At 39.6% G+C, this 16,986-nt stretch overlaps 1 protein-coding gene across 7 annotated transcripts in view; it reads left to right on the top strand.

Moving 5' to 3' along the window:
- Positions 1-16,986, top strand: part of LOC137622911 (uncharacterized) — a 66,068-nt gene that overhangs the window by 22,981 nt on the left and 26,101 nt on the right. For 4 of the 7 annotated variants that reach the window (XM_068353466.1, XM_068353469.1, XM_068353467.1 and 1 more), the window contains 3 exons: positions 8,905-9,006; positions 9,861-11,970; positions 12,287-12,445. In XM_068353466.1, coding sequence (XP_068209567.1) covers positions 8,914-9,006; positions 9,861-11,970; positions 12,287-12,445 — 2,362 coding nt within the window. In that variant the 5' untranslated portion in view covers positions 8,905-8,913. The remainder of the gene's footprint in view (positions 1-8,904; positions 9,007-9,860; positions 11,971-12,286; positions 12,446-16,986) is intronic. The other 3 variants (XM_068353470.1, XM_068353471.1, XM_068353473.1) reach the window with 1 other exon arrangement.

Here is a 16,986-nt window from a genome sequence, read left to right as displayed (position 1 = left end):
AAGAAGCAGGGAGGCACTCGTTCAGACTCACTTTACGAGGCTGCGAGAGATCTACTACTGTGGGCGAAAGCGAGGGACATGACCCTGATAACTCGCTTCATAGAAGGGGAAAAGAACGTCAGGGGGGACCTTCTAAGCAGAGAAAGACAAGTTCTAATTACAGAGTGGACCCTACATCACGAGTTGTACACCAGCCTTTGGATGTTGTGGGGTCAACCCTCTATAGACCTCTTCGCTACACAGTTGACAAAGAGGTTGCCAGTGTATTGCTCTTCAGTCCCAGACCAGGAAGCAGCTATTATTATTATTATTATTACTATCCAAGCTACAACCCTAGCTGGAAAAGCAAGATGCTATAAGCCCAGGGGCTCCAACAGGGAAAAATAGCCCAGTGAGGAAAGGAAATAAGGAAATAAATAAATGAAGAGAACAAATTAACAATAAATCATTCTAAAATAAGAAACAACGTCAAAACAGACATGTCATATAATAAACTATCAACAACATCAAAAACAAATATGTCATAAATAAACTATAAAAAGACTATGTCCGCCTGGTCAACAAAAAAGCATTTGCTCCAACTTTGAACTTTTGAAGTTCTACTGATTCAACCACCCGATTAGGAAGATCATGCCACAACTTGGTCAGAGCTGGAATAAAACTTTTAGAGTACTGCGTAGTATTGAGCCTCGTGATGGAGAAGGCCTGGCTATTAGAATTAACTGCCTGCCTAGTATTACGAACAGGATAGAATTGTCCAGGGAGATCTGAATGTAAAGGATGGTCAGAGTTGTGAAAAATCTTATGCAACATGCATAATGAACTAATTGAACGACGGTGCCAGAGATTAATATCTAGATCAGGAATAAGAAATTTAATAGACCGTAAGTTTCTGTCCAACAAATTAAGATGAGAATCAGCAGCTGAAGACCAGACAGGAGAACAATACTCAAAACAAGGTAGAATGAAAGAATTAAAACACTTCTTCAAAATAGATTGATCACCGAAAATCTTGAAAGACTTTCTCAATAAGCCTATTTTTTGTGAAATTGAAGAAGACACAGACCTTATATGTTTCTCAAAAGTAAATTTACTGTTGAGAATCACACCTAAAATTTTGAAAGAGTCATACATATTTAAAGAAACATTATCAATACTGAGATCCGGATGTTGAGGAACCACCGTCCTTGACCTACTTACAATCATACTTTGAGTTTTGTTAGGATTCAGCTTTATACCCCATAATTTGCACCATGCACTAATTCTAGCTAAATCTCTATTAAGGGATTCACCAACCCTAGATCTACATTCAGGGGATGGAATTGATGCAAACAGAGTAGCATCATCTGCATATGCAACAAGCTTGTTTTCTAGGCCAAACCACATGTCATGTGTATATAGTATGAAAAGTAATGGGCCGAGAACACTACCCTGTGGAACACCGGATATCACATTCCTATAATCACTATGGTGCCCATCAACAACAACTCTTTGAGATCTATTACTTAAAAAATCAATAATAATGCTAAGAAACGACCCACCCACTCCCAACTGTTTCAGTTTGAAAACAAGGGCCTCATGATTAACACGGTCAAAGGCAGCACTAAAATCAAGGCCAATCATACGAACTTCCCGACCACAATCAAGGGATTTCTGTACAGCATTGGAGATTGTAAGAAGGGCATCACATGCTCCAAGGCCTTTACGAAAACCAAATTGCAAACTAGGGAGTAGATGATTACCTTCAGCAAACCTATTAAGACGTTTTGCCAGAAGACGTTCAAAAACTTTAGATAATGTGGGAGTTATGGAAATTGGGCGGTAATCCGTGGGACTTGAGCTACCACAAACACATTTACATAGAGGAGTAACATTACCAATTCTCCAACTAGTGCTAAAAGCTCCTCTTCTTGCTAACTTGCGCAAAATAACAGATAACTTTGGAGCTAAGAAATCTGCTGTCTTTATAAAAAACAAAGGAAAAATACCATTTGGGTCTACACTTCCATAAGCATCAAGGTCCATCAACAGAGCTTTAATCTCACGAGATCGAAAAGCTAAACTAGTTAGTTTAGCCTCAGGAAAACAGGAATGAGGAAGTTCAAGTTTTTCATTACTCTGTTTACTGTCAAAAACATCAGCCAAAAGGGTTGCTTTTTCCTTTGGACAGTGAGTGACTGAGCCATCTGGTTTAAGTAAAGGAGGAACTGTTGCATCTACACCAAAGAGTGCAGATTTAAGGGTAGACCACCATTTATGTTCTTGAGTTGTACCAGAAAGTGTTTCTTTTATGGTTAAATTGTACTCCTTTTCAGTTGAGGCATAAACTCTCTGAGCAAAAGCTCGAAGCTGAGTATAGTTGTTCCAGGTCAAATCTGATCTGTTACCCTTCCAAAGTTGATAGGCCTCCTGCTTCTCCAAAAAAGCACGTCTACAATCATCATTGAACCACGGTTTGTCCTTCACTCGGTACCTTAGCACACGAGAAGGGATACGCCTATCAATTATGTTGACTAGATTCTCATTCAAAGGGACAACAGGATCTACACTATTATATAATTGTGACCAATTCAAGCACAAAAGATCATGTAAAATCCCATTCCAGTCTGCTTGGGATTTCATATAAATTTTACAAGAATATGATATATCAGGGACAGGCTGCTCAGTCTTCACTAATAATGAAATCAAGGCATGATCAGATGTCCCGACTGGAGAACCAACCTTACCAGTTATAATGCCAGGGGAGTCAGTGTATACGAGGTCCAAGCAATTACCAGACCTGTGAGTAGCTTCATTTATGATTTGCTCACAGCCTGATTCAGAGGCAAAGTCTAAAGCTCTTAAGCCATGGCGATCGGTAGGAGAGATAGAACTTAACCACTCCCTATGGTGAGCTTTAAAATCACCAACAAAGACAAAAGAAGCCTTTCTATCATCTTCTTGTATCTTAGCCATAATGATAAGAAGACAATCGAAGATAGAATCATCCATGTCTGGATTCCGGTAGATCGAACATAAATAAAAGTTGTTATGCCTGCCACAAACTTTTATTACCTGAATCTCATGACATCCACATTGATAGCAGGACTTATGAGAAGCAGGGTACTCGGTCCTAATATACACCGCCATTCCCCTGGCCCTAGGGATGGCATCACGTTTCAACATTATTGGCTTCTTAAAACCAGTTATAAGGAGCTCAGATGAGTGCCTCATATTAGAAACCAAAGTTTCTGAGCACAAAAGAATATCATACTGTCTGGACGCAACTGTAAGGTCTTGGATATTTGCGTGAAGACCACGAATATTGCAATACAGAAGACGACATTGACGAAATCTAGGACGTACTGGTCCCGGATTTCGCTCAATGTCTCCAGACAGCATAAGAATTAATAGAAATAAAAAAGAGACATCATACTTACAAACTAAATTAACAAGAATTATAACAAAAACAATACGTACAGAATTATAAACAAGTGAACGCTTTGCTCTTGGATTGGGGGGACCTAAACGTGTATGCTTTTCCACCATTCAAGATCCTGGACAGAGTCCTGAAAAAGTTCAAGGAATCGCACAACGCCCGCATGACCCTGATAACTCTGTTTTGGCCCATGAGACTTTGGGTTGCAGAGATGATGGAGTAGCTGGTAGATACCCCCAGAACGTTACCAAGTCGGAGCGATCTACTCAAACAGCCACACATAGAGAGGTACCATCAGAATCTCCCCACTCTCAATCTGACTGCTTTTCTACTACCGAAAAGCTGGCAAGAGCGAAGGGCTTTTCAAGGGAAGCTGCACGAGCTATCGCCAGAGCTAGAAGGACATCCACTATTAGAGTTTACCAATCTAAGTGGGACGTGTTTAGAGAATGGTGCAGGACTAACAAACTTTCCTCTACTTTCTGTTGCATCTGCGAACAAAAGAGAAGCTGGCTGTACTGCAGCATGTTAGCCTCCGTCTTTCGTCACAGACACATTGACGTGTCAGGGAACAAGGATCTCTCGGATCTCATTAGAACTTTTGAGACTGCTAAGAGAAAGGACAAGCCAACCCCTCTTGGAACCTGGATGTAGTCCTGGCCTTTTTGACCTCAAGTAGGTTTGAAACCCTTGACAAGGCTTCTTGGAAGGATCTTACCAAAAAGACTTTAACTAATTGCATTGGCTACAGCCAAAAGAATAGGAGAGTTACAAGCCATCAGCAAGAAGGTGGGCTTTAATGGAGACAATGCAGTTTGCTCCCTTCAGCTAGGCTTTCTCGCCAAAAACGAGAATCTTTATTGACCTTGGCCAAGATTTTTTTACCATCCCAGAGCTATCTCACTTAATTGGACGGGAAAAGGAGAGAGGCCTTTGTCCAGTGAGAGCTCTAAAATTTTTATCTGCACACGTCCAAACACCTGAGAGGACAAGCAGACAACCTCTGGTGCTCAGTTAAAAAATCCTTTTTGCCTTTATCAAAGAATACCCTGGCTTTTTTCATTAAGGATTTGATAAGGGAAGCTCACCAGAATTGTGAAGTAAGAAGTTTTCCCTATCCTTAAGGTAAAACCACATGAGGTTAGAGCTGTAGGAACTTCTAAGGCTTACAAGCACAATAGATCAATGAAGTCAATTTTGGAGGCTACTTTCTGGTGAAGTAAATCAATCTTCACAGACTGTTATCTCAAGGATGTCCAGACACAATATGTAGATTGTTGTTCCCTAGCTCCTTATGTTACCTCCAGCGTCGTAGTTGGAGAAGGGTCTACTGCCTCTTCCCTATAACCTTTTTTATTATATACCCTTGCCTTTTTTCTTGTACTTGTGTTCACAGGCTGTCTGTGAAGGTTGTTGTAACCTTCCACAGTCTGGTATGCAAGTAAAGTTAGTTTTTTATGATGTGTGTTTTTAACTTTGGAGTAGGTGGTCAGAATCATAATCCATGGCTATGCCAGGGTAGCAAGGGTGGAGGTCTAGCCACGCTAAGGTCGAGGACATTGTGGCAGCCCCACAGAGACTTTTACAGCCCCCTGAGTGGATCGCTGAGTCTCTTAAGGAATGCAGGCAAAGGATGCAGAATAACTATGAAGCCAGGTTCCTTATCAGGTAAGAACCAGATTATTGGTACTACTAATTGTAGCTATTAATAATTATACGAATCCCTGATGGGATGAGGTTTTCTACCCACCACCAATGGTGTCAATCAGCTATATATATGTAACTACAAGGGAAGTTACATATTTAAAAATGGTATTTTTATTATAAAATTAATTTTTAGATATACTTACCTGGTAGTTACATATATAAAAGGGCCCTCCCTCCCTCCCCTCTGAAAACAAGGGCATGGAATTTCTTAGGAATGTTGTGAATGGTTCTAGTAACCTATGAGAGATGGCACTCATGTATGACCACCTACTGTCATGGCGGCGATTGCCGCAAAATTTGAATTTGCCGTGCGCGCGACCAAACGCGGGATTTAAGCTATATATATATTGTATGTAACTACCAGGTAAGTATATTTAAAAATTAATTTTATAATAAAAATACCATGTTTTTAAGATATTTTTTTGTGTTCATTACTTCTCTTGTGGTTTCTCTAATACCTTTCATCACTGGACTATTTTTTCATTTGTTGGAGCCCTTAGGCTTATAGCATCCTGCTTTTCGAACTAGGGTTGTAGCTTAGCTTGTAATAATGATAATAATCTACTTCCTTGTATACGTGACTAGGTATCAGAATGGCCTACTTTTCTATACTTTAAAGTACAATAATGTTACTTTAAGAGAATTCTGCTCTTCAGACCAGAGGACAAGCTGTTGTTCCTCAGCACTGGTAGGGTGAAGAAGCCACTCTCCAAGAACATTCTCTGGCTTTGTGAAACCATCAACCTTGCATAACCTACCTCTGTAGGAATCATGAGCTGTTCTTCTATGGCCTGAGCCCAGGAAGCAAAAAGAATCGGCTCTACGCATTCCTTCAGCATGAAGTTGTACGTGGCGCAAGTGCTGAAGTCTGGAGTTGCCGGACAACATTCACTGCCCACCCCCTGCATGGGTATACCCACAATTCCTTGGAAACATTCTCTTTATTACTTATGAGAGCTGCTGAACAGGTCATTTAACGACCCGATCTCCCTCATGGGATAAGAAGCATTTCGTCAAGACGAGATGGTCTAGATGTAAGTCCAAGAATGGAAGATGAGAATGTCTGGCCATCTCTCTCTCTCTCTCTCTCTCTCTCTCTCTCTCTCTCTCTCTCTCTCTCTCTCTCTCTCTCTCTCTCTCTTCTCTCTCTCTCCTCCCCATGTGTTTTAACTGTACAGGACGAATGAAGCGGGTAAGCTATTCAACAGAGTACCTTTTCTTACTTTATTTGTATTGAAGTTCTGCATCTCCCTCATTCTTCTTACAAGGGGAGGGATGGATTGTATGCATTCCCATTAATCATTAATCATACAGTATAGTGTCATTAGATTCGAATACTATCAGCAAGGATATAGATTCTCGTAAGACAGTCCTTTAGTCTCTTATCTAGGCCTAGTATAACTTCGACATCTTTATGCTCTGGTAGTTTTAGGGTGGAACAGGAGTCCTAACTTTTGTTGACATACAAAACCTAAGAACATTGACATTTCCCTGGTCAGTAAAACCAGCCAGCTTGGTTGATGGTGACTTCTGTCCAACCTAAGGCTGAGTCTCTTATTAAAGGTCGAAGGTTTATGTTATATATAGGAAGAAATTGAAATTTTTTTAATTCGTTTGTATTTTTCTTAACCATACAGACCTGAGACCTTTTAGTTACACTATCCACCTAGCAAGTCCTAGGTCAAAGTAAAGGTGATACTACCTGTTGGGTGAGTGGAGTTTTAACAATTGTGTGAAGATGGTACTGTCTTTAATTCAACAATTGTTGTGGTTAAAGTAGATAGATTGAGGATGGTTAGTAGAATGTTACCCTTTGTTTTCAAGGCATTTTGGTCACATCTGGAATGAAGGTCCTGTGGTATAATTTTAGAATTAAGGCGAGGGATCTGTTTCATAGGCTGGCCTGTTTTGATGTGAGACGGTTGGCCCGACAACCTTTATTCATTTTATGAGGTGCCTGCTATTGCTTTGGTCAGTGGTTTAGGCCTGGCTTGATCTTAGGACTTACTGAATGGCATTTTGGCAACTGGGTAAGATTATCTTTCTAGACATTATAGTCTGCTTTGCATTTATATGGGTCCAACCAAGCACTATAGTCAATTCTTTATGTTAAGGCAGAATTGCACCGACTCGCAGCGGTGCCCTTTTAGCTCAGAAAAGTTTCATAATAGCTGATTGGTCAGACTAAAATACTTCCGAACAATCAGCCATTAGGAAACTTTTTCCAAGCTAAAAGGGCACCTCTGTGAGTCTGTGCAAATCTGCCTCGCTATAAAGAATTGACTATAGAAGTCATTATCTGGAAGGTGTCCTTAATTTTCAGATGGAAAATAACTGATGATGGAAAATAAATGAGTTATGTAAAAAAATTTAATATTTATCAATGTGTAAAACTTAATTTACCTTACTAATAATAAAGTCATGATTGTTGTGAATTATAAATTATGCCAGCCATCAATTTAGTAGAGGTGGGAGATGACAAGTGTGTTACTTACTAGTTTGGCTGTATCAGTTTTATTTTTGCATCGTTGATCTTTTTTTTTTTTTTTTTTTTTTTTTTTTTTTTTTTTTTTTTTTTTTTTTTTTTTTTGAACATCAACAGATATCTATAGCCTATTTGCTTGGTATTCAGTTTTTTTCTTTTTTTTTTTTTTTTTACTTTATTTTTCTATGGACATGCAACAGCATGTTTTATAAATTTTTCATCAAATTGTAAAGTTTATATAATTGTAAAATATTAGAAGCAATATGTTCAATTTCTCTCGTGCTTATTTTTTCATGTCTAACTACTATCTTAAAATTTTAATCATATGTTAATGAGTAAACGAAGAATTATGGAATACAGTAGTTATAAGTAATTATATGGCCAAAAATAAATAATTGAAGAGATAATTAATTTGGTTGATATTGAGTAACCATGCATTTGCAATTACAGAACTGCAGTTTTGTTTTTAAAAATAATTTTGATTAATAACCTCTGTACACATTTGAATTTGTTTTTCCTTCCTAGGTAAAATTAATACATTAAAAAAGAGTAAAAATAGTGATGCCTAAATAATATAAAGTAGCCAAGAACCAGGCTAAGGTTATATAACCTCAGTGTTCATTAAGAAATGTAGCTTAAGCTAACTGCATTTTTCCCTAAAAGTAATTACAGTACTCTACTAGGATTGTATATTGTAGGCAATATTTCAAAACAAAATATTGTACATTTATGTGTGTGTTTTTATTTCTTATGAGTCAAGTAAGCTATAGTACATTTTTTTTTTATCATACATTACTTTTCCGTACATAGCATGTTATGAAGGGGCTTCAAGGGACAGTTTTGATGTTTTCAATGAGAAGTCTGGTTTGAATGACATAATCTCTATCTGAAAGACAATATGAATAAAGAATGGAGGGAAGGTAGGAAGTTGTCATCTCCCGAGCATTGCTGCATCCTTAAATAGTGTTTCCCTTATTTTCTTTAGATGAGAATTTGATCATTTGAATCAGGAAAAGTAAATCAAATTCAACCTCTAGGTAAGATGACATCTAAAAAGATTGATAAGCTAAATACATTGACAGTAATGTTCTTTAGCTAGTTACCTAAGTAACATTGTTGAGTAGCCCTTAGACATTTTAATGATATGAAGTTGGTGGTGTATCTTTTAGATGATATAGTCATCTGTAAAGTATATAGTACTATACAGTAATATATTTAAACCAAATATGAAATTAATCATGGAGTTTCTTACCAAGAATATTTCTATTTACCAAGCTACATTTTCTGTTTCCAGGGACCCATCATGAAGTGCAAGGTGAATGAATCTCCAAGTAGTGGCTTAGGGAGACCTCGAACCACAATAATTTCAGCTGTTCATTCCTCCTCAAGGAGCAAAGTAAGTTTATAATATGAAGCTGTGTAAAACCTTGTTAAAAGTATGAAATTATAACATCATCTAAACCTAGTTGAAAAAATATGAAATTGTAACATCCAAACCAAGTTGATTTCTTTTGTTTTGTCAGGTGACTTTTTAGGTCTATTGATTCTGTGTTTTCTTCATTAAACCATAATTGTGCTTTGATTGTATTTATGTACAGTAGATTCGTTAAAGCAGCCCCCCATAAAAAAGTTTTGTGCCACATAATTCCAAGAACTGATGACATCAATCTGAGTATATTAATGCACTACAGTTGGATTTCTGTAAGGAAGTATTTGGAGTCACATTTCAATTTAAAGGCCCAAACATCTCACTAGGTGACTGGACAGAATCCCTTAATCATTTGTTGTAAACAGGTGTTAGGGCATTTTGTTTGTATAATTTCGTCTTCAAATTAAAAGCTTAATATTTTTTCTTTGGAGGCAGATATCTTATTTACCTTTAGATCATATACAGTACAGTTTTTTTTTTTTTTTTTTTTTTTTTTTTTTTTTTTTTTTTTTTTTTTTTTTTTTTTTTTTATTATTATTATTAAAACTAGTTTGTATATATGCCAGCCAAGTTTTGTAGATATTTTGAAGACTTAATCTTTTCAAAAATGAATTTAAGAAAATAAACAATTTGCCCATAAATAAAAGGCCTTTAATTGTAAAAAAGAGTCTTGCCCATCTTTTTTGGGGGGAGAGTATGTCTGTAAAACAGGAAGATATAGGGTCCAATGCAATACTCTGCAATTGTATTTTTTAATCACCTGAATTTTGTTATTCAGATTTCTATTGTTTTCAGAGGATAATTTATTGTTTTGTTTTCAGCAGATTAACAACAATGATGTCAGTGCCGTACGAAGGTCATCCAGGCGAGCAACCATTGAGCGCCGTGTCTGGGCAGTGCCAAAGAAGGGGAACAAATTTTGTGGCACCGCTACAGCTCTTGGTGCAAAAAAGAAAGATAATATTCAAAATAAAAGAGACAGAAAACCCAGTATCAGTGATAAGATAGAAATAAAGTGTAATAGTAAAAGTAAAGGCTCCAGTGGAACTAAACGAGGAGCCAGTCTAACAGAGGAATCAGAGCAACCACGAAAGAAGGCAAAGAAAAAAATGCCAGGGGAAGATGTCATTCCTGACGCTAAGTCTGAATCTACTCTGGAAATAGATGACACATACAGTGAAGTGGAATGTGATGAGCACTTCGACAGTATTGACGAAACCGTTTCAAATGAAGGCAGTTCCTCGCATGAGTTGGGTTGTACAAAAGTCGATTTAGATTGTGAAACATATGAAAACACCAGTCAACAACCATTTGATTATGGGGATGAACGGACGAGAACAGTGGATGGGGTAGATAGTGAGAAGGTTGAGTTAGTTGATGCTTCTCAAGGAATTTATACAGACAGTAAATGTGATATAGGGAAGGAGGAAACATTGTGTATAGATGATGTTTGTTTGCATAAGGCTGTCATTGTAGAGGTAGTGTCAGATTATGGCAGATCTGATATCGAAGATACTTGTGCTTCTGACTTAGTCCCTAGAAATGACCTCACTGATCAGTTGATGAGTCATGAGGAAATTTGTAAAGTTGAGAAAAGTATGAATAACCTTGATTCTACCTCTTCTTCAAAGGATTCTTGCTCTGATGCAAAAGATGAATCTGTTGAATCTTTATTATCTAACATGGATAAGTATCCTATCCGACCAGAAAAGTCTAGAACCAATTTAAAAGTGGAATCCAAATGGACAAGTAGCATTACTGGTAGAATCAAAGGTCAAGGTGAAGATTCAAAGAAAGTGTCTACAAGTATGAAGACTGTTTCTATTCTCAAGAGTTCTTCTATAAAGTCTATGCACAAGCCATCATTAGAGGAAGGGTCAGATAGCAGCAACAAGGAAGGACCTTCAGGCCTTAGTGGAGTGCTGGTAAAAGTTGAATCTGACAAAAATGCAGCGAAGGTAAGCTCCATTTGCGTCTCTTCTGAACCTAAACCTCTTTTTCAAAACTCTGCAATCGTTAAGAGTAAGGACAGCCTTTCAAAGATTAATAAAGAGTTGGTGTTGAATGGGGATACATTAAAGTGTAACCGAAAGTCCAAAGAATTGTTAGTTTTGACAGATGGTGATTCAGTGCAAAATGGTTTCAATAGAAAAGTGGTTATCCCTAAAAAGGAGAGTACGGAACTCGCTGGGGATAGACTGGGACATACTTATATTTTAGTTGATCCACCTATTACTAAAGTAGAAGCAAGACAGTCCCTGAAGTTAGAACAAACTAATAGTGGTTTTGATCCTGGAGGTGTACAAAAAACCAATTTGCCTTTGAATAACTTTAAGAAGCTGCTAAGTGAAGTTGAAGCAAATGTAGGCTCCCTTTCATATGTAAATGATGTGAAATCTGATAAGAAAATCAAAGAAAGTGTAAATGTTTTAGCAACGCAAGGTGATAAAATTTGTGAAAGTTCAAAAGCGATAGATGAAATTTGCAGCGATAAGTACAATTGCAAAAAAATCATGACAATTGAAAAGTCTGATAGCATTTGTAACAGTGGTAATGCATGCGACTCTAAAAATGATTGCATTCCAGATTTAGATTCAAATTGTATAACAGGTGATAGTTTAAAAAAGGTTTGCAATCAAAGCGAGAGTCGGCTTATCCCATTGCAGTTGGATGTGCCAGATCTGGAAGTTGGGGAAGAAGGCCATGTGTCTTTGAGTGTAGCTCTTGCACAGTTGGTTGATTCAGGCTCACCTGATGAAGATGACGGTGCTGAGACACTTACTATACACTCTGCTGCGGCTTTGACACAAGTCAGCGAAGAGAGAAAAGAAATTGTGTCTGAAGAAAGTAAGGAAAAGCTGACAGAAGAAAGTGAGGAACTCCAGTCTGAAGATAGAGAGGAAATTGTTAATGTAGAGTGTGATATTGAAGGTGAGAAATAAGAGTATGATTGGATTGTGTTGAAATACCAATGCCCCCCTAAGTTATGAGATTTGTAATTGGTGTACTGTACTGTACTGTACTGCACAGTGTTTTAGATTCAAAGTTATATCATTGTCTTTATTATCCAGAAATGTCATTACAGTTTTTATCTTTTATATCTTTGAATGTTGCCGTGTCTTCATTGATAATATTGTCATATTTTATTTTATGCCAGTAACAGGGTTTGAACTGCTTTACCTATTGCTATAAATAGTGATTAAATATTTCCAATGATTAATTCTCTCTCTCTTATTTGTTTATTAAGATGAACATAAAAGGGACCTCCTAAATGAAGAAGATCTTGAAGAGGATGAAGGCAAACTCTTCATCAAAGAGGATGAAGAGGAAGAAATGTTAAAATCGGATGAAGACCCCGAAGCAGAGACCGAATGCCAAGATGAACAGGAAGAAGTTACAGAACTCGGTAAGCATCCATTAGCAGATGATTTTAGGGAAAATTAAAATTTTAGATAAGAATACTAGATAATACTTTTACAGGATTTCTCTTCATGGCTGTGGTGTTATTAGTAAGTACTTTGATCAAACCAACTGAAGCTATGTAACTGATAGTACCACAGACAGTTGGATAGCAAAAGTGCATTGTGTAACAAGAATAAGTCAGAAAAGGAGAGGGTTTGGAATACCTTTGTGCTTGTTGAAGAAGTGCACTTCTGTTATCTGACACTGAATTATCAAGCAGAAGTTTAGAGAAGATTAAAAGAGTAGTCGCAACATGATGAAATGCAGAGATAATCCACTTCCCCCAATTTTGGGAGGTAGCAGACATAAAAAAAGTAAGGGTGATTTTTTCTTCTCATCATTCCTCCCTGGCTGACTAGGGACTCAGTCAAATTTGGTTGGTACTGCTAGGGTGCCACATTTCGCCTTCCCTGGTTTTCCACCACAAATGAAGCTTCATGTGCTGATTCCAGAGGTAGCAGCAACGTGTCTGGGAAATGCGTCACAATCACTCGCCATTCATTCCTATTTCTAGCACACACTTTGGCCTCCCTCACATCTATCCTCCTGTCACCTAGGGCTTTTTTCTTTCTATCCATCCACCTAAATATTGGTCTCTCTCTTGTACTGCTCCCATCAACTCTTGTATTCATCACCTTCTTTAGCTGACAGCCATAAATAAAAATGTTCAATTTGTTGATAGAGCAAAGACATATGAAGAATACATAATGCTTCTGTTATTCTATGCAGCAGAAACATTGTTATTGACAAAGGAAATTGAAAGTGATTTGGAAAATGTATGACCTTAGAATGTTATAGTTTTAAACAAGACTTACCCGGTAGTTATATATATAGCTTATCTCTCTGACGTCACGGCAGAAAATTCAAAACTCACGCCAATCGCCAATTGGATAGCCAGGCGTACCACCCCTGCGCCCTAGCGAGGTACTCGGGAACCATTCCAGGAACCCTCGTATATTCTCTGCCGTCGCTAGCGGCGACACGTGAATTCTGCTATCGTCAAAATTGATCTTATTTTGGTGAAGTACAAAACTTTGGTTGTTGACTCCCGCTTGTTTTTGATCTCGCTTTTGGATATTCTTTAATTCGAATTGGATATAGAAAATTTTTTACCCTTGCTTGTCTGATTTCTCTTTAATTTTTCAAAATGGCCTCCTCCCTATAACTTTTAGGTTGTGTGAGTAGTGGGTGTAAGACCCGTATGGCAAAAGCTTCACTTGACCCCCATTCTCTCTGTGTTGCTTGCAGAGGTAAAGAGTGTGATTTGGGGGATTGCTGTGATGAATGTGTTCTATCAGAGCATGAATGAATTGAGTTTGACAGGTATAGACGTAAACTCAAAAGGGATAGATTGAGACGAAGTTCTTCTCATTCCTCTAAAGACTTTCCCTCTTCCCATGTCATTAACCCTATTCCTTCCCCTTTAGTGGTAGATCCTGATCCCTCTACTGCAACTGATGATGAGCCGTCTCCTGAAGATATGTTAGTTGCGATTCAAGCGATGGGCGCTAAGGTGGAATCTCTTGTGGCGGACAGAACCCAGCTGATGTCCAACGTAAAACAGTTAAAAGGTAAAAGTGCCGTGAAGTTAAGTGTAGTGTAGGGTGCGCCTGCTCGCGTCTGTTGTCGTCCTAGACCTCTTCCAAGCTCCCCAACCCCCGGGAGAAGGAATGTCGAACGGCGAAAGGAGACGAGAGGCTTTAAAACACGAGCAGACATCCCCTCGAACGTACCTGTGGGCGCTTCCCAGGATGTTCACCCTCACCAATGGAAAGGTGAGGTTAAGTGTTTCTCGTCATCTTTGGATGACGCTTTGCCTAAAAGAGTTTGGAAGCTTGCTTCCAGACCTCTTAAGAGGACCTTTGATAAGGCCTACCAACGTCGTGCTAGTTCGCGGCCTGGATGTAGTCATTGGGATACACCAAAGTCGTTTGACAGTCCGATTAAGCGTCCTTATAGGACGTCGGACGCTTCCAAGGATCCTATGCAGTCAGGACCAGGCTTAACCTCAATCCAGGCGCCCATGCAGCCTTCAGACTGGTTTTCACCTTCCAGGCGCTCTGTCCCCCGGAGCAATGAGGAGAAAGTTGTGGTGTCATCACCGTTTTCACAACGTTCGGATCCTAATTTTGTTATGTTAAAGGAGATGCAAAGCAGGCTCTCGTCGTTCATGCAGAACTACCAGCGTAGCGACAAACCTCAAACTGACACACGTGAGTTATTGTCAGGATCGAGACAGTGAGCAGGCTGCTCTGCACGTTTCGAAACGTCCTGTAGGACGTGTTCTCGAACGTAACCTTAAACGCACGGCGGTTCTTGATGTAGAACGCCCTCATAGTCGAGGCTCTAAGCTTCCTGCTAGTCTACGTGATCGTGAACGATCACCTAAGTCCGCTGCTGAAAGCCCTAATATAGAACGCAAACGCCCTTACAAGCGCAAGGAGATCCTTCGGTCAGATCGTGTGCTCAAACGTCCTTCAAAGAGAGACTTTAAACATCCTGTTAAACAGGTTTTCGAACGTCCTTCGAAACTAGCTGCCGAACGTTCTGAGAAACAGGCTGCCGTTCGTCCTATGAATCAGACTCGAACGTCCTTCGAAGCAGGTTGCCGAACATCCTGCAAAGCAGGCTGTCGAATGTCCTAGATTTCAGGACGCCTTCCACTCAAGTTACTTTAGTGAACGTCCTCCAGGTCGTGTTTCCGAACGGAAAACAGCCGAACAGGTCGCTGAACAACAAACGGTTTGCAGCGCTGAACGCTTGTCAGGAAGCGACGGCAAGCACCTTTCATGCACGTCCTACCTCTTACCATATTTCAGATGTTAGTCATGATTATGACAATGAGGCTCACTCTTTCTAAGACGACATTAACGCAGTTCAATTTCAGGAACTCTTTGACTCCGATCAAGTTAATAGCAAACGTTTGGCTAAGCCGCAAGTGTCAAGCCCGCTTGATATTATTAGTAATGATCCTGTTTCTATTGCTGTTGGGACTCAGGATATTTTCGAAAAGGAGGGGGATAATACTGCTCTCAACACTGTTGCTCCCGAAGGAACGTTACTTGAGAAGGATATAGAAGGCCAGCTTTCTCCTATGGAGTTTGAAGAAGTGTCGGAAGACGAGGACTCTTTTCTTTTCATCATTCTGCCGACTTGAAAAAACTGATGAAAGTTTTTACTGAGGAATTCTCAGACTTCTTTGTGCCAGTGGCTCCCCGTTCACCACCGTCTGAGTTTACTCTTGGGAAGGCCTCTAAGAAGGCTCGCTTTACCAAGATGGTGTTATCACGTTCATCTAAGAGGGCTCTGAAACTGATGGGTGACTGGTTGCAGTCTAAGAAAGCCTCAGGAAAAGCAGCTTTCTCTTTTCTTCCAGCTAGACTGGCCTTCAGGTCTAGTATATGGTACGAGACAAGAGAAGTTCTCGGCTTGGGGATTCCTGCCTCCGCCCAGGGAATTTCTCAAGCCTCGTAGACGCTCCTCGTCGGTCGGCCATGAGGAAGACCAAGATATTCTGGTCTACATCGGAGATGGACTACCTGCTCAAGGGCATATTTAGAGCCTTCAAAGTTTTTAACTTCTTAGACTGGACTCTTGAAGCTTTAGGTAAAAAAGTTGCTACTTTTAAAGAAGGGGATACTTCTGCCTTAGTCCATTTGATGTCTTGCATGGACAAGGCTTTGCGGGATGGATCCAATGAGTTAGCAGTGCTCTTCTCTGCAGGTATCCTTAAGAAAAGGGATCAGTTATGCTTGTTTCTTTCTCTGGGGGTTACTCCCTTCCAGAAATCCGAGCTGTTGTATGCGCCTCTTTCTCCCTTGTTCCCACAAGAACTAATTAAGGAGATATCGGCAGCCTTGGCTCAAAAAGCTACTCAAGATCGTGTCTCTTAGACAGCCAGAAAAGCTCTTCCACCCTCATTTACCAGTCGCAAGCCTAAGGAAGAAACTTTTCCCAAGTTTTCTCAGCCCTTTCGAGAGAGATCTTCCATCAGGGGTAGCTCCAGACCTGACGCTAGAAGGAATAAAAAAAGAGGCTTCAGAGCAGGGTGAAGCAGAGTCTAACTGCTTTCACCTTCAGGCAATAGGGGCCAGACTACTCAACTTCTGGCGAGCGTGGGAGAAGAGAGGAGCATATCAGTGGTCTATACAGAACTTCAAGGGAATCCTCCTTTTGTCTTAGTTCCTGTGGATCTCTCTCCCAGATACAGAGAGGAGGCAAGGAGACAAGCTGTAACTACCCAAGTGTCTCTCATGTTGGAAAAGGGGGCCATAGAGAAGGTACAGGATATTTGTTCACCAGGCTTTTACAACCGCCTGTTCCTGGTACCCAAGATCTCTGGGGGATGGCGTCCAGTTCTGGACGTGAGTGCGCTGAACAAGTTCATCCAGAAGACGAAGTTCTCAACGGAGACTTCAAAGTCAGTTCTATCCGCCATAAGGAAGGACGACTGGATGGTCTCTTTAGACCTCCAGGACGCCTACT

The sequence above is a fragment of the Palaemon carinicauda genome, chromosome 30, assembly GCF_036898095.1.
Source record: "Palaemon carinicauda isolate YSFRI2023 chromosome 30, ASM3689809v2, whole genome shotgun sequence".
NCBI classification, from domain to species: domain Eukaryota; kingdom Metazoa; phylum Arthropoda; class Malacostraca; order Decapoda; family Palaemonidae; genus Palaemon; species Palaemon carinicauda.
Note: the sequence above shows the minus strand (reverse complement) of the source record. Positions and strands in the feature narration are given on the sequence as shown.